General features: G+C 40.3%; 1 protein-coding gene across 4 annotated transcripts in view; it reads left to right on the forward strand.

Moving 5' to 3' along the window:
• Window positions 1-26,139, forward strand: part of STRN3 (striatin 3) — a 56,046-nt gene that overhangs the window by 17,489 nt on the left and 12,418 nt on the right. For 2 of the 4 annotated variants that reach the window (XM_066617966.1, XM_066617983.1), the window contains exons 2-8: window positions 1,195-1,298; window positions 5,711-5,784; window positions 8,538-8,619; window positions 8,952-9,128; window positions 9,810-9,942; window positions 11,454-11,595; window positions 25,377-25,517. In XM_066617966.1, coding sequence (XP_066474063.1) covers window positions 1,195-1,298; window positions 5,711-5,784; window positions 8,538-8,619; window positions 8,952-9,128; window positions 9,810-9,942; window positions 11,454-11,595; window positions 25,377-25,517 — 853 coding nt within the window. Of the gene's footprint in view, window positions 1-1,194; window positions 1,299-5,710; window positions 5,785-8,537; window positions 8,620-8,951; window positions 9,129-9,809; window positions 9,943-11,453; window positions 11,596-16,487; window positions 16,599-25,376; window positions 25,518-26,139 lie in introns of all 4 variants that reach the window. The other 2 variants (XM_066617991.1, XM_066617974.1) reach the window with 2 other exon arrangements.

A 26,139-nucleotide genomic window follows, 5' to 3' on the forward strand; every position in this document is an offset into this window, starting at 1 on the left:
CCAATGAGAAAGCATTACTGAAGGTTATGCTGGAGCTGTGCAAAAGCATTGGTGCAGCCATCCATAACTAGGATGTCCATGGGGAGCCGGTGTAATTCCAAAGACTTGCCTATGGCACAAAAGTACAACTCTTGGCTGTCTATGGAGCCAAAGCAGTTACAACATAGAAGGGTGCTGTTATAAGAATTTTGCTTTCGGTCTCAACTTTTAGTCACATTAATCACAATGAAATACAAGATTTACAGCCCAGTCCTAATAACCTGATACTCTGGCAAGTCTAGTGATCTGTTAGTGTATCACATGGGTTGCTGGCAAGGCAGCTGCTCTGCAGTTCTCCTCCAAGCAGTTTCTTTTGCTTTTTGGTATTGACTTCACCACTGCACCTATTTCAAAGCACTGACTAAGCCCACTCGTAGGTCAGATGTTTGTAACTCGAACGTCTGTAAGTCAGAAACCTTCTGAAATCATTGTGGTGGGAAGAGAACTTGGATTCAACTGGTGCTACTGTAATCTGTATTGTTGGCAACCTTCAGACTCTTAAGACTATGGTATCGTGCTCTGAATGGTGGTTCTGGCACAGCGTCTAGTGTGGCTGAAAAGATACTGATGTAATCTGTACATCAGCAATTAAGTTGCATTTTGAACTGGCCTCAAGCATTTTCTTTTCAAATACTGAAACTAGAGTCTGAAATATTTTTCTGTAATCTTTGTAGTTATAGCAGATTTTGTTGCTTTTTCATTTCTCAGTAGCCAGTTGTTGTGAGTTATGCATGAGGAGTGGATCCTAGCATTGTTCTATGAACGAAAGGACTTTCCAGTTCACAGAGAGTTAAGTTACAATCCAGCCCATTGTGTGCTAATTTATCCCTGCTGTTATCATGTTAACTACATTCTTAATCAAGTAGCTTCTTGAACAGGCTATTTGTTTTCAAATGCTCTGACTTATTTTTAGTGCTACTACATATTTCCTATGGTTAGGGTTGGGGGTGGGGAATGAAGGCCTGGCAAATTACTAACCGAAATTGGTTTCAATCAGACCAGTTTGACTGTGAAATTAAATCACAGAATATAATAATGCAACTGAAGGAAGCTGAATGATTTTTGTACATGCCTTGAAATGTTGCTGGATGTTGAGATGAATATACTGATTTGTAAACTTGAATGAAAAAAATAATTCTATTTTTATGTTTTCAGGCTCGAATAGCATTTTTGCAAGGCGAAAGGAAAGGTCAAGAAAACTTGAAGAAAGATTTAGTAAGAAGAATAAAAATGTTAGAATATGCATTAAAACAAGAAAGGTATGTAGCATTTCTCTCAGCTGAGAAAATTTTATATAACATACAGAAAATGAACACAAGCTAGAGAACTTTCTAGATTTAAATAAAAACAATCTATTTTGTGTGGTTCTGGTAAAATCTTAATCCTTATGGGGCCTGCCCATGGTGACCTGAAGTGCCTTCTTCACAGATGGGTAATTCTAGTTTACTCTGTAGCCTGTATCACCAGTTTTTGCCATCACAGCTATAAGTTCGTGAGAGCTGGAAAGCTATTCTTAATGAAAGCTGGGATATTTTTTCTAACAAGGATCCCAAAATAGCCATAAGCAAGGCATTAGGTTGTCATTTGCAGATTTCTCTTCTTGTGTTGAAACTACTGAAAATGACGCAGAATTTGGAACTATTGTTAATTTGCACTATAGGGAGGGCTTCTGTATCCATGGTTTAACTTATCCACAGTTCTGTGAATGCGCCCCCCACCCATTAATTAATTTAAAGACTTACCCTACATGGCTGTAGATTTTTGATTTAACAAGGTGGCTATGACCTTACCAGCTCATAGCAATCTTCAGGCTACCTCCTGGCAGCCTGGTCTGCTAAAAAAAATAGACAGAGGTTAATGGAAAGTGGTTAAGTTCCACTTCCTGTTAACCTCCATCTGGTTTTTGAAAGATTACTATGAGCTGCTAAGCTCATAGCAACCTTGTTTAAATAAGAATCTGTGGCCACATGGAGTAAGTCTTTAACTAATGGGGGTACAAGGGGCTTTCCATAAGAACCTAAGAAGAGCCCAACTGGATCAGGCCAAAGGCCCATCTCGTCCAGCTTCCTGTATCTCACAGTGGCCCACCAAGTGCTTCAGAGAGCACACAAGACAACAAGACACAACCTGCTGTGTATCTGTGGTTTCAGATATCCATGAGGGATATTTGAAAGAAAGCCCCTTGGATTCCAGGGCACCACTGTATTATTTTATCCTTTTGGAGATAATAATTCACAGTATTTTCATTTGCCGTGACTAATGATTTTGGATCCTGTCTTCCTGATAATCATTTTCCTGTAATGGATTGTCACAGGTATGATAAATATTAATATAGGTATTTTAACAAGGTTGGCTTTGACATCAACATAGTGAACAATGTCAGATTATCTGAGTATATGAAGACATGATAGTTGGGCTTCCAGAAATGTGAAAGACTTCCCTTTTCTTATAGGAGTGGTGTCGTGGAGGCTGCTAACTTAAGAAGTTTTTTGCAGGTGAAATGATCATGACTCTAGTAAGGAAGCAGATCAAAGATTTTGCAGGAATAATATGTTAAATGTTAATATGTTAATATAATTGTTATAATATAATATGTTCAATATAATAATATGTTAAATGTCTGCTGGTATTCCTTTGCATGTTTTTAGATTGTGAGCCCTTTTGGGACAGAGAGCCATCTGGTTATTTGATTTTTTCTCTGTAAACTGCTTTGTGAAATTTTAGTTGAAAAGTGGTATATAAATACTGTTAATAATGTTAATTAATTAATTATAATGAAGAAAGTAAATGGAAAAGACAGTTCAGTTTAGTATAATTTTGGGGGGAATCATAGTAATGTGTATCAAATTACTAAGAGGTTTTTTGGCAAAGAACAAATCATTGCCTGCATCTATGTGCTATCATGTGCCTGCTCAGCCTTCACCCCCCAGGCTAAATATACAAATTCCCTGAACCTTTCCTCACAGGACTTGTTTTCCAAACCCAAATTTGTAGGTCAGGCCTCTGATCTGCCATATTACTTTAAGATTTGGGCTCGCATCCCAATTAGTTCTTTTACTATCAGGAGCTCCTTTCTGTGCCTGGAAGGAGCATTCCCTGTGTGCAAGGGATTCTTTTGCTTGCACAAGGCACCTTGTGGAAGCAGAATGTTCCTTCAAGTCATGGAGACATCTTAGTGGTAGAAGAGCTAGTTGAGATGCTAGCTTGCAGAATTGCAATGCCAATAATATTCAAGACCAGGGGTGCCCAAACCCTGGCCCGGGGGCCACTTTTGGCCCTTAGGGGCTCCCAATCCGGTCCCCAGTGAGCCCCAGTCTCCAATGAGCCTCTGGCCCTTTGGAGACTTGCTGGAGCCTGTACTGGCCCGACACATGTGCTCTCAGCATGAGGACGACTGTTCAACCTCTCACATGAGCTGTGGGACGAGGGTTCCCCACTACTTGCCGTTTCACGTCTGATATGCAGCAGTGGCAGTGAAGGAAAGGATGCCCTTGCTTTGTGCAAGGCCTTTTATAGGCCTTGAGCTACTGCAAGACCGTCATTCATTCATACAAGTTCCACCTCTAATGAATTCATTTATGTAAATTTATTCAAATTTTAAATGTAAATTAATTATTTTTTCCTGGCCTCCGACACAGTGTCAGAGAGATGATGTGGCCCTCCTGCCAAAATGTTTGGACACCCCTGTTCAAGATTGTCAAGGCTTTATGGATAATGATGGACACAACTGCTTTGCAGTTGTCTAATGGTCTTATGTGGGCCTAATAGGAATTTGACATTCTTGCATCTGTTTAGCAGAAAATGAGCAGGATATCAGTTAAGGTTTTGTGCTTTTGCTTTTTAATACAAACAAGAAGCAAAGATCACCTTGAAATACTGTTCTGTGTTTTTTTCCACCTCACTTGACAACCATATGAACACAACACTTTGTAGCTTGTTTGGCTCCTTAGTTTTCTGAGGAGCTGCAGGTAATGAAATGATTGAGCCAAGATATTGAGTGACAATAGAAGGAAAACTTATGCATTAGAGTTCATATTAAGACATATTCTGTGAGGGTAACGGCAGCAAAGAAGGTTGCCACCATTGCATCTATGGAGAGTCATGCAGTTGAGCTGTTCCACGTAGTGTGGGACCTGCTCTGTCTGTCCCATCCCCCCTCCCCCGCTGAGGTTGAGGAATCTGTGATTGATAAATTTGCTAGGTGTGTCACAGATGAAATTGCTTGCAACTGTCATAACTTCAACTCTGCATTAACAGTTTCTGTGGATATCGTCCAGGCATCTGTTGGCCCTATTGATTTGAATTCTTTGCACAATCAGGGGATGTGAACTGGATCTTCTAGAGTAAGAGCCTCCAAACTGTAGTCCACAGTATGCCAGAAAATAATCTCAGCTGCATTGCGGCAGCGGCAAAGCCTTACTGTTCTACCCAGCCTGCTGCCTCCTGCCTTTGCACCTGATTTTTGCAGAAACTTGCATTGGGTAGCCGCTTCCACTGTATGTTGCCCCAGCTGCACTCTGATTCCTTGGGGAAGTGTCTTCCTGGCACAAGTTTCTGCAAAGATCCGCAAGGAGGTGGTGGGCTGGAATGGTCAGACTTCACCACTGTCGTGCCTGAGATGCTTTTCTGGCACACCAGATCTGGCCTGCGGACTGGAGTTTGGAGGCCCAAAGTTTGAGGACATGTGCTTGCCCACCTGACTCTTGCCTAGCATGGTCTGCAAGATCTGTCCACTGGTCTGACTCAGTGGGTAGGAAGTGTAGTTGTTCATCACTCAGAGAGAGGTGTTGCTGAAGGCCTTAAAATGCAGCAGTACATCAATTTCTGAAGAAGCCCTCTCTTGACCCCTGTTTTGATTTCTGGTCAGTTCTGAACTGCCCTTATCTGGACAAGGTGATTAAGCAAATTGTGGCATCTCAGCTCCAGAGGTCCTGGAGGAAACTGATTATCTGGATCCCTTTCACTTTGGCTTCAGGCTGGCTTTTGGATCAGAAAGTGCCTTGGTCGTCCTGGTGGATGATCTGCAGCAAGAACTGGAAGGGGGAGTGTGTCCCTGTTAGACCTGCCAGACCTCTCAGTGACTTTTGACATCATTAACTATTGTATCTTTCTGGACCAGCTGGGTTGTTTGGGTATATAGTGGTACTGTTCTGCAGTTTTTCTTTTCCTTCTTGGCCAAGATGTTCCAGAAGTTAGTGCTGAGAGATGCCTGTTCAGCACCTGGTCAGGGTGTATAAGGTGCCACAGGGATTTAGTCTATCCCCTAAGCTATTTAACATGAAACCATTGGGAGAGTTTGTCTGAGGATTTGGAGGCACCCATACTCTGATGACTCCAAGCTCTGTCCCTGCTTTTCATCTGATACTGGGATGGCTGTTAAATGGAATGTGAAACTGAATTTTGCAGGCTGTTTGTGGAGTATGTGTCAATTGTTCATTTACAGCTCTTATTTTAAAAACAAACTATGGCATCCTGACTAGTATTTCCCTTCTGAGCGTGGAACGCTTCTTCCATTCACAGCTTCTGTTTTTGGAGGGAGTTCGCATCCCAATTGTGAAAGCACTACAAAAATAGGTTGTATGTATTGTGCAAATGTGAAATAGTAAGGTGGTGTTGTGCTTCACAAACTTGTTTGTTGATAGCATTAATTGTTTTTTACTTAACTTTTAAGGGCAAAATATCATAAACTAAAATATGGCACAGAACTGAACCAAGGTGACTTGAAAATGCCAACCTTTGAATCAGGTAATTTGAATTTTTCTAATGTAATTCTTCTTTACAGGGAAAGAGGAATTGGTACAATTATATTTTAGCTGGATCTTTACATGATTCTGTAATGAAAAGAAAAAGAGAATATGCTTGGATTCCTCTTTATGTAGTGTGATCAATTTTCGATAACATTACATGTGGTTTTGGTAATCTTAGTACCTTTCTGAAAAAACAATCAATGGAACATTGTTTAGCTGCTGAAGTTTAGCATCCTTTTTCTTTTGGCTCATAGAACTTCATATATAAGCACCACTAGTATTAACCTGTTCACCTGGACCATATTTTTTTAATGTAGGCAGCCATTAATTAGAGCTCTTTAGAGCAGTGATTCTCAACTAGTGAGTCACAACCCACCAGTCTGTGTAATGCTTTCCCCATCCCTTTAAGGATCCCCCAGGATCACATCCCTAAGGGGGGTGAAGGAGGGGTGCTTTCACTGACATGGACTCAATGAGGGTTGCAGGAGGTGCAGGGAGCGCAGCACAGCCCTCCACAGGGCTTCCTGAGGCTTGGAATCTTGAAGCAGAGCGATTGTAAAGCACTTCCTGTTTGTAAGAGGTGCATTGCAATTGTTCAGTTTCAAGATTCCAGAACCAGGGGACATCCACTAAAATTGAGTGTTGGGCGGGTTAGGACAGACAAAAGAAAATATTTCTTTACTCAGCGTGTGGTCGGTCTGTGGAACTCCTTGCTGCAGGATGTGGTGCTGGCGTCTAGCTTAGACGCCTTTAAAAGGGGATTGGACAAGTTTTTGGAGGAAAAATCCATTACGGGGTACAAGCCATGATGTGTATGCGCAACCTCCTGATTTTAGAAATGGGTTATGTCAGAATGCCAGATGCAAGGGAGGGCACCAGGATGCAGGTCTCTTGTTATCTGGTGTGCTCCCTGGGGCATTTGGTGGGCCTCTGTGAGATACAGGAAGCTGGACTAGATGGGCCTATGGCCTGATCCAGTGGGGTTGTTCTTATGTTCTTAAGATTCCAAGCCTCTGAGAGTCCTGTGGAGGGCTGCATTGGGCTTCCTGCACCTCCAGCAGCAAGTAAGCAAGTAAGTGAAAGTACCCCCTCCATGTCCCCTTAGGGCAGGGGTCTCCAAATCCCGGCCTGGGGGCCAGATGCGGACTGCGGAGGGCCTCTATTCGGCCCGCAGCCAGCCTCTGATCCCCTGAGAGCCTCTGGCCCAGTTGACCAAACAGAACCAGAGTTGCACTTGTGTGTGCTTTATTTCCTTGGCTACATCGGTGCTTGGAGAAATCCTGGACATTTGAGCCCATTCATTCATTCATTCATTCATTCATTCATTCATCTAAGTTCCATCTCTAAAGTATTTATTTAAATATTTTCTTTAATTTTTTTTACCAGCCCTCGACACCGTGCTAGATATTTGATGCGGCCCTTTGGCCGAAATGTTTGGAGACCCCTGCCTTAGGGGATCGCTTCCCTGCACTTGCCCCTTCCCTGCAAAGACTTACTGAGGGAGTAACCACTGATTTAGAGGACTAATTTTATTTTTTGGTCCAAATATTATACTTAATATAAAGGAGCTCTCGTTTTCATCTGTTTTTGGACAACATATTGAAAGTGTCTTTTTGTCGTCCATTTCTTTTTTAACATGAAAAAGTCCCTCAGTGATTTTTAAAAGATATTTAGGATACCATTTCAATTTTAAGTGACTGACATCCCAATCCTCTTCAACTTTCCAGCTCCAGTACAACCGCAATGCAGCCCTGGGGTAAGGGAACAAATGTTCCCATGCCTTAAGGAGGCCTCTGTAACTGCATCCCCAACATAGGAAGCAGTGCATACCCTATAGGTACAGCAGCACCGGCATTGGAAATTGGATAGAATTGGGCCCTGAGACTCTAAAGAACATACAGCAAGTTCCATATGTCAAGTAATCCCCCCTTCTCAATGCTACATGTTAGATATGTAAAATTCTGAAACTTTTGAAGCTGTGGAAAAAGCATTTTTTTGTCTGAAAAAAATAGGGAATGTTGGGTAATAGTGAATTGTATGCAATATTTATTTCCTTATCAAGTCTAAACTTGTTTATTCCTTTAAAAACACAAAATTCATTATGTGTAACAACCCACATGGGATTTGCAGCCACATTAATAAAAAAAGCTGCTCTAGTCCCTTTTGCAATGCTACCTATCATCCTTTGTCAGACTTCCTATGTCTCCATGTATCCCAACATCACTTCTCTACCAAAAAGGGTGGGAGTTTCCCCTGAGGCAGAAGGCATAAAACTTCCTGGTCCAGGCAGATTATGAGATTTGCCCTTACAACATAAACAGGGAAGTTTTTCCCCCCATTTGTTAAATTAGTTCAGTCCTCAAACCAGCCCACAATCCTTACCAGGAAAGTGCAGCAATGAAAGGCAGAAAGTATGAAGCAGTTAATTTCCTGCTTCCTGTTAGCATTTGATCTAGTCTTTTCAAGCTTTCAGACTGCCTGCAGCCTGTCCATTAGTTGCTATAAGCTTGCATGGTGTAAAAGGAAGAACATTTTCACCCTGGTAAACAAATAGATGTTAATGGATGCGGGGGGAGGGGGGGTCCATGGATTAGTTAAACAGCAGATACCAGATTTGTGGATACTGGGAGGGAGCTGCCTGTAATTATTTTTATTTTATTAGAATTTAATTTTTGTTATTATATTTGTGTTGCATTCTATATTGCATTCTATACAGGATCTATAGTTAACATGTCTGCCTTTGTATTTCAGAAGAAACCAAAGATACAGAGGTTCCTTCCGTACCTCATAATAGTCAACTAACTTGGAAACAAGGCAGGCAGTTATTAAGACAGTAAGTATTAATCGAATTAACTAGTGTGTATCCCTTCTTCCACGTCATATGTTTTTGTTTTGAGACGATCCTGTAAATATGTACATTAGCCTGACTGGTAACATAGAAATAAGAGTTTTTTCTTTAAAAGGGTTAACTGTATTTTATGAAATGTAACAATCTCAAACTGGATTACTGTGTGACCAAAAAAAAACTAATTTAAAACTGAAAAGTGGAGCACATAGGGGTTGGACTCTTTAAATGATTTAGTAAGATATTTTTTGTGTTCTCATCCACACAAAATAGATCGTTTTACACTTTTCCCCCCTAATCTTTCTACTATTCTTTGTTAGGTATCTTCAGGAAGTAGGTTACACAGATACAATATTGGATGTACGGTCACAGAGGGTGAGGTCTTTACTTGGGCTTTCCAGTTCAGAACCAAATGGCTCAGTGGAGACAAAAAATTTGGAACAGATTCTCAATGGAGGAGAGTCTCCTGCATCAAAAAAGGGACAGGATATTAAAAGGTAGATAATTAACTTGCACATTTTGTATGTTTTGAGTGTGCGTGCTTCTGTAGGTTTCAATAGGTTGCAAAGAGATCTCTAACAATGACATCAGTACAATAGATGCGTACTTATGCATGCTTCTGCAAGCTGTGTGTTCCATTTTCACTTCTAGCACTTATTTGACGTATACCACTTTGGACCTACATTTATACCCCAACAATACCACCCTTATCTGTGTGCTACTTTTCCTCAGCTGAATGCAGATAACCTGTATTCTTTTCCTTGTTAACCCATGTCCTGTGACAAGAAAGTTGGATTTTGCAACTTGTATAAATTTTGAAAATGTGCATATATCTGCCAGGCTAATTTTCCTATTTTTGTTTATTGCTAATATTCTTCTGTGATATGAAAGTAGCTTGTTCTTGTGAATCTTAACTACATGTGCTCTGACATGTGGTTTAGAAGGGGGGACGATGACACACTTGTCATATTTAAGTAAAGCATATATTTAAAATCTGGAAGTGGTTATGACCATGATTTGAAAAATCTCAGGTGCCTGGTTGCTTTGGTGCTTACATACTACAAATATTTTCTAAGTCTCCGATAGACTTTTCTCAGTTGAAATAAGTGATCCTTTGAACTCTGGAAGGAGTTAACAGGTATAACCATTTACTGACATTTGACAACTTGCTTTTGTAGGAACCCTGGTGATGTTCTTGAAACATTTAATTTCTTGGAAAATGCAGATGATAGTGATGAAGAAGAGGAGAGTGACATGATAGAAGATATTGCAGAAGGAAAAGAAAAGCATCGGATAAATAAAAAACACAAAGTAAAAAACTCTTAATTTTACTGCCTTGTTGAAACCCAATAGTGAATTGCATCCTGAGTTAAGTTAGGCTGAAATTCTATACACATTAACTTGGAATTGACCCCATTCAGCTCGGTGAGATTTCTTCTGAGTAAACATGCATAAAATTGTGTTATTGGGTTGTAGTCATGATTAACAGCACAATACTATGCATTCCTACTCAGAAGTAAGTTTTGATGAATTCAGTGGGACTTACTCTTAGGTAAGGGAGTAGCCTGACTGACTAAACTTAGAATACAATCCAGTGCTAATTAAGTATCGGGCAAGACCATGATTATATTTTTGTTCCTGTCAGCTGGGTTCATCTTTTTCCAGGTCAATTAATATACATAGGCAAATTTTGGAATGCAGTTGTGTGCGAGTTAACGACGGGGATCGGGGCTGCAATCCTTGTCGTCAGGCGGTGCTCAACACAATCTGAACGTTCCGCAGGGAAAAGGGATGCTCAGCTCCCCTCGCCTCCTGATGGTTGTCTGAGCCTCCCAGAGGCAGCTCTTGGACATGCGCTTTCTCTGGGAGGCTCAGACAACCCTCCAGAGGCAAGGGGAGCAGAGCTCCCCTCGCATTTGCAGGTTGGGGTGTGCGCCCCTGATGACCATGTGACTACACATAGTCGTTGCATATGCGATCCCAGTGTAAGCCGGTTGATCGCTAAGGGGTGCACACCTGTACATGTTTTTAACCTTTGGTGGTCCATGGAGGACTGTTCGCTCAGTGAGATTCTGGAAGTGATCTAAAGCAGTTTTTTTCATGAGATGTCATGGACCACTTCTCAGGGTCTCACGGAGCACCTGTGGTCCCCGGGCCACAGGTTGGGAACCAGTGAGCTTGATGGTTCACTTCCAGCTATGACATCAATTCCAGGTTAATGACATCACTTCCAGTGGGTCCTGATAGATTATCATTCTAAAAAGTGGGTCCTGGTGCTCAGAGGTTTGAGAATTGCTGCCTCATAGTTTTGTGGCTGCATTGTTTATACGAGAATCACAAAATATATTATTTGTTTGTTATTGAAAACTGGCTGAATGCAGCTGTTGTCATAGTTACTTCTCCCCATGACCTTATATAGACAGTCATGATCATCATAGAATAGTGTTTATGGTGTTGGTACTATTGGATTACTGATTGTGGTAGTTTAATAGGTTTCATGAACTACGTATCTCATAGGTGAGCTGTTGAGAACTACTTAATTGTGGATATACAATCTAGGTTCATATTCTCTTTCCCACGTGACCCTCGTCCACCACAACTGTCTTCATCAAGTCATCTACAAGAATAATCTCTCCCCTGCTAAAGAAATGTGTTCATTATCATGCCTTTATTTTAGATGCAATGAAATTGGTCTGTATGAATTAAGATGGATAAGATAGTATTTAAGCATAGGAAATACTGTGGCATTTGGTGAGGAGCTAATTAATCCCCCCACCATTAAATTGAATTATCCTTAATGCTGGTTCTGTCACATTTTGTAGATTGGAAACGAAGGGCTTGCTGCTGACCTTACAGATGATCCTGACACAGAAGAAGCCTTGAAGGAATTTGATTTCCTAGTAACGGCAGAAGATGGAGAGGGAGCTGGGGAGGCACGGAGTTCTGGAGATGGAACAGAATGGGGTAAGCAGCTCAAATGAACAAGCATTGAACAGAATTATGCATTTGTGTATAACAGTACATGTTTTGTATATATGCGCTGGAATAAAAAAATTGAGTGTAGTATTTGTGATAGTCTGTAATAGGGAAGAAAACAAAAGACAATCATTTTATACATTGTAACGAAAATTAATCGAAAAGCGCAATGCTATTAATGATTATTGAGAAGTAAGCCCCATTGAGTTCAATGGGACTTACTCCCAGGTAAGTGTGTGTACGATTGCTGCCTAAATCTATTTAGATTTAAATTTGCTCTATGTTGCTGCTGGTATTCTGTTTTTCTGTGCATTCTGTTTGTTAGGCTAAAAGTCTAGGTGCAGTTGAGAACCCCTAAGCTTGGTGGTCTGTCCTTTTCTTGTTCTCTGTTCTCTTCTGTTTTTCCCTTAAACGAATCATGGATTTGGCAATCCACCTGATGGTGTTTTTTTTTATTTTTAAAGCAGTTCATTTTATACATTAAGACAAAGTAATACTTTCTGAATATTGTGTTGAGATGTTGAAAAGCAATTAACCAATAAATTTACTGTTGGTTAAAATGACAGCCCCTTGATCTGAATAGTTTAGTTTTTCTCCATAATAGCACGTATGCATTCATTTCCTGTTTTGCAAAAGTAAACATGCTAGCTTAGTTCCTAAATTCCGATCCATGACTGACATAGTTCAGTTCATACAATATGGTGTTTTTGTCTTCCCCTTCCTTCTGCAGCCCCCAGCACCCCTCAAAAAAACTCTTTTGAAGGTTGGGGAACCTCCTGGAATATTATGGTATGTGACATGGGATGTTGCAACAGGAAAGGATGATTGGCAGAAATCAGATCTGCTCATGGAAGAAGGGTTTAGGATCGAAGCCAGTTGCCTCAATCTAGGAAACTTCATGCACAGTAGAAGTCTGCATTGTTGTTGCAGTCGTGAAATGCTGATGGCTTGTTGGTTCAATAGCTGATTCTTTATGTGGTGGCCTAATACTTATTTGGAACAGTAGAACTAAAAACACTAACAATCTGTTTGATATAGCGTCATGCTGCTCTTCCAGGCACATAGATCGTAGAATTTCTTCCCCTTGGAATTCTGCTGGAATGGGGCTGGAATATTTATGTATAGTGAATTCTCTGGATTTGTAGTGGTGAGCTCTGATTTTTTTTAAAAGCTGCAGGAAATCAGTAGATTTTACTTTTTGAAGTAGTGGTCTTAATTTTTTATTTGACTTGAGCACACTAATTGCTGCTGTTGAATTACACAGTTCAAAACTTAGTCTGAATGAAAAAGAACACATGCTAATTTTTAAAAAATAGTTCTGAAATTCTGTGGTTTATAATTTATTTTGCTGTTATAAAAAATTACCATACAGGGTTTGGATGCTAGTTACCAAAACAAATTATAGAACAGAACCTTTTGCAGTGCAGAGAAAAATTTTCCTGTTGGACCTATGACTTTTAATCTTACCTGCCACATGTAGGCTGTGTCTGTCGGTTATGTCTTTTTAGACTTGCATGCTTTGATAATTGCTTTGTAATGGGGTTTCATATACTGGTTTAGCAACCATCTTCCTTACTTCCAATAGGAGCGTTTGATGTACTCTCCAGCTTGAGTGATTTGAGCTTGTTATTGTTTCAAGCCGTTTCCTAAGCACATACATGAATCTGCACATGCAAAGTTAATTCTTAGGTTGTTTTTTTTAAAAAAAATTGCACAAATTGCTATTACAAATATCTGTGTACTGCTTTTCAATGAAATAGTTCACAAAATGGTTTACAAAACAAATTAATTAAATGAATTGCTCCTTATCCCCAAAGGGTTCACATCTAAAAAGATGCAGAATACGCCTGTAACTATCCACTAGAAAAGACATTATGCTGGAGTGAATAGGGACAGTTGTTCTTCCTCTGCTAAATATAAGAGGAGCACCACTTGAAAACATTTCACAGATAGCGGGGGAAAAATTAAGCAGAACATGCCTAATGGAATTAATGTTTTCTTAAGTAATGCAAGGAAGAATATCGCATTGAAGTAGCTGGAGCTATTCCATTGTTAGGATGTGTATTTTGCCAGTTGAAGTTCCAACCAATTTCATAAAACCTGCAGTTGTAATTTTATAGAGTTCCCTCATGGTCCCCATTCAAGTAACAGCTCTTCATGGTGCAACAAGTCAGTCTGCGAGAGGGAGACTTCACTTCTGCAGCTGGCCTGTGCACCTGTCTTGATGGTGAAACCTGGCACCTTTCCCAGTAGCCTCATGGGCAGTGTGAGGAGACTTACATAGGTCCAATCAAGCGTGCAAAGGAAGGGAGCATTTGACCTCCATCCAGGCTTTCCCCACTGTCTGCCATAGGTGATGGTTGTTGTTAAGGTCTTCTGAATGAGAATATCTGGAAGATATGCCATCAGCATAAAAATAATCCCCATCCGATGTCTATTGGAAGTCAGTTCAACAGAACTTACTCCCAAATAAATGTGCATAGAAATGCAGACTTAGATCTGTTGTTTGAAATTGTTTCTTTGCAGTGATTTTGCATCTCTACTGATTTCTTCAAATCAGTGTTTTAGTGATCCATTTGCAGTTCATACTTTGAAACAAAGAAGAATGTGAACTTGCATGCTTTGTTTCATTCTATTGGATGTCTCTGGTATCATGAGACCAGATGGCTTTCACAAATAGCACTTCCTACTAGCTTCCCTTTCTCTTTTGGACTGCTTTCAGTGTTTGTGTGTGTGGGTGTCTGGTTTGTTAGTTTGTTTTTGTTTTAAAGATTGGGAACAGGAAACCATATTTTCATTTATTTTGCTATGTAAACCAATGGATTTTCTGTTGAAAAGTGGTGTTTTAATAATAATTTACCTTTTATCAAAGCAGTCTTTCTTTGCTTCAGTTAATAGGATTCATATCTGCTTAGACTTTCACAGTTAGTGTTAAACCTTGGGAGTGTCTGCCACTTTCGAAAAAGTGATTTTGACTAGAAATGGCTAAATCTCAAAAGTCATTGAAGCTGAATTAAATTCATACGATTCTAAACCATAAAAACTTGTGATGCTTTTTCAGAAGAGCTGACTTCTATACAAAAGCAGTAATTTTAATGATTAAATCTAGCTAGTCCCCCCAAATTAGATTTCTCCTCCTCACCTAGAGGGGAGAAATGGAAAGTTCTGTATGCAGTTCTTTATAGTGGGACAGGATGTTTGAAAAGAAGCTTTACAAAAGGTGCATGCATAGTTCTTTCTCCCTTATAATCCAAGTATCTGTAGTGGTTTTGATGCTGGATTATCACCATTATATTTAATATCTGATTTGAAGATGAAGGGAAGCAAGTTAGATTTGTGAAAGACAGCATTAAAATTAAGAGCTCTGCCTGTTCCTAGATATCTTGTTCATGTGAACTAGAAATAATGTCATATAATTTGATAGCTAGGTGGACTTCTTGACACCTGTTCCAATGATGATTCTTCCTTGGGTTTCCACTTGAGATGGAATTGGGCCTCTAGTTTGTGAACACCCTCACACCACACTGTAGAAAGACAGTATCTAGAAGTCTCTTCTTAAATTGAAACAAGACATCAACCAGATTCTGTCTCACAGGATTGAAGTGGTCACCTGCTTAAACAAATTCAGGATTTTCTAATTCTCTTGTTAGCTTTCCCCCACATTGAGTTGTGAAGGATGAATATTATTTCATGATTCCTGAAAAAAGAATGAACATAAAGTGTGCAGGAAATAAATCTAATACTCTCAAGTTACGAGTGTATAATACTCTCGTATAATACGCTATATGTAAAGAGAAGCGCTAGTTAAAAAATTGCTTTTTTGAAGTATTTTCTACTACTACACATCAGGCATCCCAGTACTATGCATGTTTAGAAGTAACTCCCACTGAAGTTAATGGGACTTATTCCCAAGTGAATGAGCACAGGATTTGGGGCTTTTTTTTTCCAAGTCTGCCTTGAATGTTTTTTTTTAGCCAGCGCACTAAGTTCTCTCTCATTTGCACCTGTAGAAAACCTGTGCATGACCCTTGCTACAGAATGAAAGTGCTCTGTCTTTCCTGTACCCTCTTCTTAATAGAGTTAAGTAACAAAAAAATACCTAAACATAGTTCATATAAGGCCCAACAGCTGAACTTCTACTTAATGTGGGTATAAATACTTGAATGTTCATCTCTTACATCCTCCTCCTGTCCTCCATCAATTTTCATCTTTTTCCCCTGTGGATTGTCTTGGCTGTTGAGTTAGAGAATTTGTGGCATCAAAGGTTTGTGCGTTTGTGTGTGTGTGTGTCAGTTAAGATCAACAAATAAGTGTAAAGGAATTCTGTGGTATGCCAAACTGCTGTGACCTGTATTAATATTTTTATTAACAGAAAAAAAATTTCTCTCTGATGTGCTCTGTTTGTAGACTTTCTATCTAGATCTTATTGCATGAAGATAAGAGTAAAGGAAAATGCATGGTGATGATCATGAACAAAGTGGTGCCGATACTTAATTTTTTTGGCACTTTCATGAGTAGTATTGCATGAAGTATATGTATTTTGCTTATTGAAGCCTGGCTATATAATTTGTTAATAATGTCTTACTAAAGATGCAGTAATTTCATGCACCAGAGTTAATTGCTTAATTACATATCGGTGAATACAAAAACATTCAAATTGCTGCTTTGTTGCTGATGTAAAGTAACAGAGTGTGGGAGGGGGACTGTGTGACCAAAATTGAAGAATTTTACAAAATAACTGAAGCTGCACCTTTAAAATACTGAAATGTAATTAAATAACACTTTTAAATTGATAATTAACCTATAACACTCACATACAGCTTGCATTGCCAATTGCTGATTATTATTACTTTTTTTTTTCAATAATATGCTGCATGTAGACAAAGATGACCTGTCCCCAACTGCTGAGGTTTGGGATGTAGACCAGGGACTAATAAGTAAACTGAAGGAACAGTACAAGAAGGAACGAAAGGGGAAGAAAGGGGTAAAGAGTAAGTGCGGATTCTGAATCTTGACCCAGCTCTCTGAATCCACATGGAAGACAGTTCTTGTTGTTTTTGATTGCTTGGTTCTTCTTTTTATACTCTGCTATTATGGAGGCAACCAACTTTAACTTTCTTTCCATCTGATAAATTTACTAAACAAAAACATCTGGAATGAACTTATTTTGAACTTGAACCAAGGGGCGGGGAAGGAGATACTAGAGTAGTTATGTTGTTTAATTATTGATTTCATAAATCATTCCATCACTGTCACTTCATAAAGACACTGAGGACCCTAAATCTGTGCCAAATGCACACTAATAGCACTGTCTCTCACTGGGATGAAGCTTGACAACTTTGCTAAAATAAATTTTAAGGAGTTATGTGGAGAAAATGGCTTTCTGTTACTTGCTAAATATCTTTAAAGGAGCTCACAAATGTTGCCTTGGATTACTAGCCATCCATTATGTGAGCTATCGATCCTTTCTCTTGCATGTGTTACAGCTGTCTGTTAGAGCTCCACATGAAGTGAAGGAAGATCCCCCCACCCCCAAGTATTCTTTCCAGCACTTGTCTCATTTTGTCAGTCTTTAGGCAAGGAGAGAAGCAAGAAATAGACTAGTTTTATTTTGCTTTACATGGGCTTTTCAAGAAGGGATTGCTTCTTGTGCTGTTTTTGCAGGGCTGCTATGAAGTTAGTCTACCCTTTCTTTCCACCGACTTATCTGAAATTGGTGGAGAGCTCAGGTAATGGGTGGTTGCCAGAAGGGGAGTAATTGTGGCCATTTGTAATCTACCAATTAGATCTGAGGAGTCCTAATTTTGAAGCATATTAGTTTTGGGTCCTGATTTGAATTTTGAATTGGAGGCTTGGTGCTGGCTAAAATGAAAATGATGCATATACTTCATAGACTAAGATTCCCTTGCTTAATATGCAAAAGCTGTTTAGGTTATTCTTTCCTTCCTTCATACAGTAGCAGCTGTTCACAATGGAATCGAAGAAGAAGTAATTTACTTAAATTGTTATCTTATTAGTCAATAATTCCCCTTATAAGTTAAAGGGGAATTAGTGAAATGGCTGTATGCTGGGTTAAGTTCTTAATTTTTAGTACCTGCTGTGACAGTTGTGGCCTCCTCTTGGGTATCTCATCTTGGGTGTGTGTGTATACAGGCATATATACACAACATACATCAATGTTACTACCCTTGTGCTTTGTTATGGTTGCTTAATTGTAGTCTGAGATGCCCTATTCTAATTCTCTTCTTTTGCCATTGTTTAATTAGTCCCCCCAGTCAACAGGTATTACGCACACAGCAGTGGACTTACTAGTTACGGTTGTGTACGGTACAAGGATTCTGGGTGTTATCTACTGGAGTGATGACCTTCAGTGGGTCAGGGTTCTTGGTAAACTAGAGTATGTTAGATGGTAGCCTTAGTTTTCAGAGTGTGAGAAATGCTGCCTTGCAGAGAAACTTTTATCAGGGCTGAAAATGTATTTGAAGTGGTAGAGATCAAACTGCACAATATATACTCAGTTTGGAAAATTGACATTGACGATTCCGTTGTAGCAGTATTTACTCTGAAGTAAGTCCCAGCCATGAGATGCCCAGAAATGCAGCCATAAAGACATCTTTTAAACTTTTGTATGTAGTAAAATATTTGCTGCTGATCTGACTCTGTATGCGAGCTCTAACAATATGAATTACTTGAAATAGAATTGCATTTTTTTTAAAAAAAATATTACTTGCTGAGCCCAATACTAAAGACATGATTCTGAACTGACCTTTTCTGTCACCAGAGAAATACTACTTGCTAGTCCATTTTATAGCATCGGTCTGTACTGACGATATGTAGTTTTATGTTGTAATGTTACTGATGTTGCAGTGTAAACTTCAGGGCAATCTCTCCCTCTGAATCTTAAGACTTACTGCTGCTTATTATATTTGTTGTAGTTAGTTTACTGAAGATTTAAAACATAGATGGGCAGCCTGATCCACTACATGGGCAGTACCATTCTTGCACATGCACTGTCCAGACAATGGTCATTACAGATGTGTCATAAGGCACATTGTGGGAGTCAGGATTGGCATCAGTGGGGAAGCTCGTACCACTTAGTGCTCGGCCTCTGAACTGACACCAGGAGCAGCATGAGTGCCCAGTGGTGTCCCGCTGCAGGAAGGCATTTCAGGGAAGGGAAAAGGTGGGGAGGGAGTGGAATTTGGTGGGGGAGGGTGGGTCAGAGGGTGGATCAGACTTTGGGGGGGTGGGGATGGCAGCAGAGGCTGCTACCAGATCCTGTTCCCCCCTCCGAGCCTTGGAGCCTTACACACACGGGTGTCTTTGGTTCTTCACAAGCTAAGCAGCTGGCACAGATCCGAGTAGACCCATAGGGGCAGCTGGTGCCCTCCCTATCCGAGGTAAGGGAGCTGGTGTTCCCTTACCCTGTGAAAACGTCCAGCTGCTTCTCCTGTCCTGCAGGATACAGCAGGGGCTGTGTGATGCAGTTGTACCGCAAGGTAGGCAAGCAGCATAGGATTGGGCCCGAAATGTTTAGAAAGTGCATAGGATTAAATGCTGAGGAATAGCATGCAGTTTTTGCTAAAAAATAAACTTTGTGAGGAAATGCACAGCTGTTATAGTTCCTCAAAAAGCAGATGTATTTGGGGGGGATTAGAACAGCTGGCTGTTAACAGAAACTGTGTTTGTGCCTGAGAATCACCTTCCTTGCTTTTTGGTGATGAAAATACCAAAATAACTTAATCACCTTCCTTGCTTTTTGGTGATGAAAATACCAGAATAACTTAAGTTTGCAGCAACCTTTTTCCCCTGCAGCAATCCCTCTCACCCCAAGTTCATCTGAGCTGGAGCTGCTATTTCTACCCATACTTTTTAAGAATGTTAAAGGACCATACCAAATACATTTCCCTAGTATGTTTTTGGCTCTCATTTAAGAATCTTGGAAGTTCCAGATTTGCTGCTCCTAGGTAAAGTCAACCTTAAAAATAAAAAACCACTCTAGTTCACAATCTTGTACCTTGTGAGTTGACCTCCAGTTTCTCTCTGTTTGCAGCTTCTTCTGCATCCGCCTTGCTATTACCAGCGTTGTGGCATGTGCCCCCAGCCCAGAGAGCCAGAATTGACACATGCTGTAGCACAATGCCTTGTTTCCTTAATCTGAGATTCATAGCACTGTTACAATTTCTGTAGGTCTAACTTTAAATGGACAGACACTACTAGCACAAATATCTATTCATTTTTGTGTTGAAGTGGTCTACAGAATCACTCTGCAGTTCCCCCATGGCATGTTATAGTTTGGATAGCTTTGTAGGTGCCTCTCCAAGTATATTGTTAAGAGTAACCAAGGGCTTTATGACCTTTCAGTTTTGTGCTGTTCATCACCTTCTGAGAATAGAAATTGAATACATTTTACTTGACCCAGGTACAGAAAAGCACCAGGATGACAGAAGCTCTACTCTTTTGATAAAATTGTTGCAGGAGTGGTTGTGGTAGACTGTGTTCTTCCTCTGTGTATAATGGGCTGATGAGTAGCTATGTATGGATGTGATTTGCTCCATTTTATGTATTTGATGTAATGGCTAAAACATTTGTTTCTTAAATGTACTTGGAAAAGGATGCGATGTGTTTTTTCCCCCGCTACTGCACCTGCACCAGTTTTATGGACTTGCACATGACTTATTCTCTTTGCTTTCTCAGCATGGCAAATGTAGGATGTTAGACTATATTTAACCTAGAACCTTCCCCTTATTCAGTTATGTTAACATCCACAATTGAAAGTGCACTTTTCCATACCTATATTTGCATCTTTAAATAAACATCTTTTTGTGAGGCCTTGGTGGGCATTTCTGCCTTAACGAAGAATATGGCAATTATAAGAAACATATCCTGCATAGACCAAATCAGCTGACTACAGCTAAGAGGTTAAGAGAACTATCTTTTCCTAACAGTTTTAAATAAACCTGTTGGATAGAATGTCTAACTTCGGTGGCTTTCCAGAAAATATTCCTGTTTCTCAAACAATAGTTTCAATACCTTTAGATCTGTTCCTATGATCTTTGAGTAGCACTGGTAGTACTACACATTGTGACAAGTGGTACTTGGACCCACTGCTGCAGGGATCACAAGATACTGCTCTGCCAAGTCTAAGCCTGCCTGGGGCAGCACTGGTAGCAAGTTGTGGCAGCCTAGCCCTTCCAGAAATGCACCGGTTAGGCAATAAGGTTGGAGAGCAGATTCCTACCTGTAGTTCACTCTTAGTATTAACATTTATTTCTAGACTAGAAACATGCTTGTTCAGAACACCCTTGCTTAAAAGCAAGCAGTATACAGCAGGCCCCTGTATCTTCGAGTCTGGGACCGCCCCACCCACATGCTCATCCATTAACATTATTTCAAGGCTTCCTTTGTGAAAATGCTCTTGCTTTACAGGGTCACTATAAGCCTACAGCAGTGGTTCCCAGACTTTTTCAACTGATGGCTCCCCAGTAGGGCTACAATTCTATACATTGTATAGGGCAGCAGGGTTTTCTCAAGGATTCTGTGGCTCCCTGGCTGGTTTCCACAGTTCTCCAGGGAGCCAAGGGTTGCAGTTTGGGAACCACTGGCCTACAGGCTTATAACAACAATTAGACTGCTGCCTGGCAGCTTAAATGTTTTTGAAGATGTAATTGAGATTGAAGGCAGGTCTGACTCCACCATAGAATACCTGTGGGTTCAATTACCAGGTTTGAGGAGCGATGTAATACTGGGGCATGCTATCGTTCTCTGGACCGGAAACCAGAAGGGGACCTTGAAATGAGGAAACAGATCAGGGAGGTGTTGAGGAGGGACAGGGTTGTAATCATGGGGGACTTTAATTATCCTCACATCGATTGGGTCAATTAGTGCTCTGGGCAGAAAAGGGAAACTGGTTTTCTTGACATGCTAAATAACTGTGCTTTAGAGCAACTAGTCATGGAGCCCACCAGAGGACAGGCGACTCCCAGTTTAATATTTGTGGCACTCAGGGCCTGGTTAGAGAGGTAAATGTTACTGAGGCATTGGGAAAAAGTGACCATGCTGCAATTAGTTTCACCATGCATGTTGGGGGAAGAGTGCCAAACAAATCTAACACAAAAACCCTTGACTTCCAAAGGACGAACTTCCCTCAGATGAGGAGGCTAGTTAGGAAAAAGTTGACAGGAAAGGTAAAGAGGGTCCAATCTCTTCAGGGTGTGTGGAAGCTGTAATAGTAATAGAAGCTCAGGAAAAAGTGTATACCACAAAGGAAGAAGGGCTCAACTAAGTCCAGGAGGGTGCTCACATGGCTAAACAGCCAAGTTAGAGAGGCTGTAAAGGGCAAGGAAGCTTCCTTCCATAAACTGAAGTCTTGCCCTAATGAGAAAAGGAACATAAACAGTGGCAAAAGAAATGTAAGAAAGTGATATGGGAGGCCAAGAGAGACTATGAGGAACACATGGTCAGCAACATTGAGGGGAATAATAAAAGCTTCTTCAAATATGTTAGAAGCAGGAAACCCGCCAGAGAAGCAGTTGGCCCTCTGGATGATGAGGGAGGGAAATGGGAGATAAAAGGAGACTTAAAGATGGCAGAGAAATTAAATGAGTTCTTTACATCTGTCTTCACAGCAGAAGTCGGGCAGATACCGCTGCCCGAGCAGCCCCTCCTGACTAAGGAATTAAGTCAGATATAGGTTAAAAGAGAAGCTGTTTCAGATCTAATTGACAAATTAAAGATCAGTAAGTCACCGGGCCCTGATGACATCCACCCAAGAGTTATTAAGGAACTGAAGAATAAAGTTGCTGATCTCTTGACTATAATATGCAACTTGTTGCTTGAAACAACCACAGTGTCAGAGGATTAGAGGATAGCAAATGTCACACAGATCTTTGAAAAGGGAAGAAGGGGGGACCTGGGAAACTATAGGCTGGTCAGCCTAACATCTATACCAGGTAAGATGGTGGAATGCTTCATCAAAGATAAAATCTTAAAACATGTAGACGAACAAGCTTTGCTGAGGGAGAATCAGCATGGCTTCTGTAAGGGTAAGTCTTGCCTCACGAACCTTTAGAATTCTTTGAGAAGATCAGCAGGCATGTGGATGCAGGAGAACCTGTGAATATTATGTATCTGGACTTTCAGAAGGCGTTTGACACGGTCCCTTACCAAAGGCTATTGAAAAAACTCCACAGTAAGGAAATTAGAGGGCAGGTCCTCTTCTGGATTGGAACTGTTTGAGGTCCAGGAAGCAGAGAGTGGGTGTCAATGGGCAGTTTTCACAATGGAGAGAGGTGGAAAATGGAGTGGCCCAAGGATCTGTCCTGGGACCTGTACTTTTCAACCTCTTCATAAATGACCTGGAGACAGGGTTGAGCAGCAAGGTGGCAAAGTTTGCAGACGACACCAAACTTCCGAGTGGTGAAGACCAGAAGAGATTGTGAAGAGCTCCGGAAGGATCTCTCCAAACTGGGAGACTGGGCAGCAAAATGGCAGATGCGTTTCAATGTAAGTAAGTGTAAAGTCATGCACTTTGGGGCAAAGAATCAAAACTTTACATATAGGCTAATGGGTTCTGAGCTGTCTAACACAGGTCAGGAGAGAAGATTTTGGGGTGCTGGTGAACAGCTCGATGAAAGTGTTGTCGCAGTGTGTGGCAGCAGTGAAGAGTGTTAATTCCATGCTTGGGATAATTAGGAAAGGCATTGAGAATAAGACAGCTAATATTGTAATGCCATTGTACAAATCGATGGTGAGGCCACACCTGGAGTATTGTGTCCAGTTCTGGTTGCTGCATCTCAAAAAGGATATAGTGAAGATGGAAAAGGTGCAAAAGAGAGCAACCAAAATGATTACTGGACTGGGGCGCCTTCCCTATGAGGAAAGGCCACAACATGTGGGCCTCTTCAGTCTAGAAAAGAGGCGCTTGAGGGGGGACATGATTGAGACATACAAAATCATGCAGGGGATGGACAGAGTGAATAGAGAGACGCTCTTTCCCCTCTCATATAACATCAGAACCAGGGGACATCCACTAAAGTTGAGTGTTGGGAGAGTTAAGATAGACAGAAGAAAATATTTCTTTACCCAGTGTGTAATTAATTTGTGGAACTCATTGCCACAGGATGTAATGATGGTATCTTGCCTGGATGCCTTTAAGATATCTTGCCTGGATGCCTTTAAGAGGGGATTGGACAGATTTCTGGAGGAAAAGTTCATTATGGGTTGCAAGTCATAGTAGGTATGTGCAAGGTAGCGGTAGGCTGGCTCTGATTGCCAGATGCAGGGGAGGGCACCGGAACGTAGGTTGTGTCTGTTGTCTTGTGTGCTTCATGGGGCATTTGGTGGGCCACTGTGAGATACAGGAAGCTGGACTAGATGGGCCCTTGGCCTGATCCAGTGGGGCTGTTCTTATGAGATTAACAGGATGTAGAATTCCTTTTCCTGTTTATCACAGTCATGTTTTTTGAAGCATTCAGCATCCTCTAAGCCTGTAGACTTATACTGACTCTATAAACGAAAGTATTTTCACAAAGGTAAGCCTTGAAATAACGTTAATGGGCATGCAGGGGTGGTGCTGGTCCTGGATCCGTGATTAGAGGGGCCTTCCTGTATGTTGCTTACTTTTAAGCTAGTGTGCTCTGAACAAACACTGTGTTTTAATTGGTAGTGCCAGCTTTCAGTCTCCCAAAGGGAAACATTAAATGTAATGTAAAAATATTATAATATAATTTTTTATATTAAAAATAAACTAAATAGGTATTAGGTGCTTTCTGAGAAGTGCTTCTTTTGGGGAGGCACATATATATTAGAACAGCTTTTATTGAAAGATAGTATCTAGTAAGAGAGATCAGTTTTGCTTTTTGTTACACTTTGTGTAGAAATAGACCTTCAACGCAATCCCACATGTGTCACAAGTTCCATTGTGTTCAGTAGGGCTTACTCCCAGGAAAGTGTGTATAGGATGGCATACTTAGAGGGGTCGAATTGGCTCACATCATGATGTTGATTCATTTGGCCAGAAGTAGGCTTCTGGCCAATTGAGAGGCAATTACTTAGTGACAATACTTCATCTTAAAATAGTTGCTTTGGAAATGCTGCTTTGAATTGAACTCATAAGACTTCACAGGGCAGACTGTTTAGTGTAAAATGTTGTACTTATCTGTATGGTCATTATATCTACATTTTGTGTATTAGTTTCAAGTCAATCTTTCAAACAGGAATGATTATACTATTGAAGATCTTTTCGCAAGTTGCATAGACACTATTTTTAAATTGGCCAATTATACTTTTAAAAATGCAAGAAGGAGAAAGTTAAGTGTTTGTTGCCTCCCAACCATCTGTTGATCTGTGTTTTTCTTCCCTCTTTGGATATGCAAACTTTATGCCTTCTTGGTGTTGCTCACTTCTGATAACAGCAGTGGATTTTTTTCTTTGAAAATATGTAGTTCATATGCATTTGTTCAAGAGTTATGTTTTTGAGGTCTTTCATGGAGAGTTCAAACATTGTAGCTTTCCCTCTTCTATCTTAAGCAAAACACAAAGCAGTTACACAAAGAACAAATCTGAATTTGGAGAGTAGCTTCATTTTCATTGTAACTTTTTTCCAATACAACATTATACAAAAAGACATGTATTCAACTCCAACTTCTGTCTTTAAAAAGCACACTTTAAATCAAGATCATTGATGATGAACAAACTGGGCATGTAAGTTGCTATCAGGTCAACCGGTAGCAATCAAATGAACCTTTGCTGCTGACGTTAATTTTCAGGGGTCAACAGGACAAAACTGCACGACATGATCGCTGATCTGGGCGATGATGAGCTACCCCACATCCCTTCAGGAGTCAATAATCAATCTAGGTCACCCTCTTCTAGAATGACTGATCATGAAGGTGCAAGAGCAGAGGAAGGTACAATAAATTCACGTATTTATGTTGTTTTAAAGGTTTTATTTTAAAACCACTCTTACATCATCCCTCTGAACCAAATGCTAACATGAAGATATTAGTGGTGTTTGGAACTTGGTTCTGTGAAAGACTAGCATTTTAAGTCCACCAGCTGTTGTCTTATATGGCAGAAATCAATTCCTATATTTCTTTTAAAAACTATGTTTATAAAAATAGAAGCCTAACATTATTATGGTTAGTAGCAAGGATTAAAGAATGATTTTTAAAAGGGCAGTTGCTGGTGGTGAATGATATCCTTTTCCTTGAGTTTTATTCATTCTAATATGTTGAGAATACCTTTTAAAACAAATCTGTCCTTGATTAAATCTGATTGCATCAGTATTTGAGCAGACTTGGGTTGTATTCTGCTTTCCACCTGAAAGAAAAGACTGCTGTCGCAACATTTATGATTCCATTTTAAGATATTATTCAGTAACATGAAAAGGAATATCCTTTACAATCAAAGGCTGTACAATCGTGCCTCAATCATGCTTGTATAGTCGTTCCTGGAACGCCTGCAGATGCTGAAACCAGCGGATAAACGAATCTGTGGGTCAGGGGACACCAGTTCTCCCTCTCTTCTGGC

The sequence above is a fragment of the Tiliqua scincoides genome, chromosome 1 (assembly GCF_035046505.1).
Source record: "Tiliqua scincoides isolate rTilSci1 chromosome 1, rTilSci1.hap2, whole genome shotgun sequence".
Lineage (NCBI taxonomy): Eukaryota > Metazoa > Chordata > Lepidosauria > Squamata > Scincidae > Tiliqua > Tiliqua scincoides.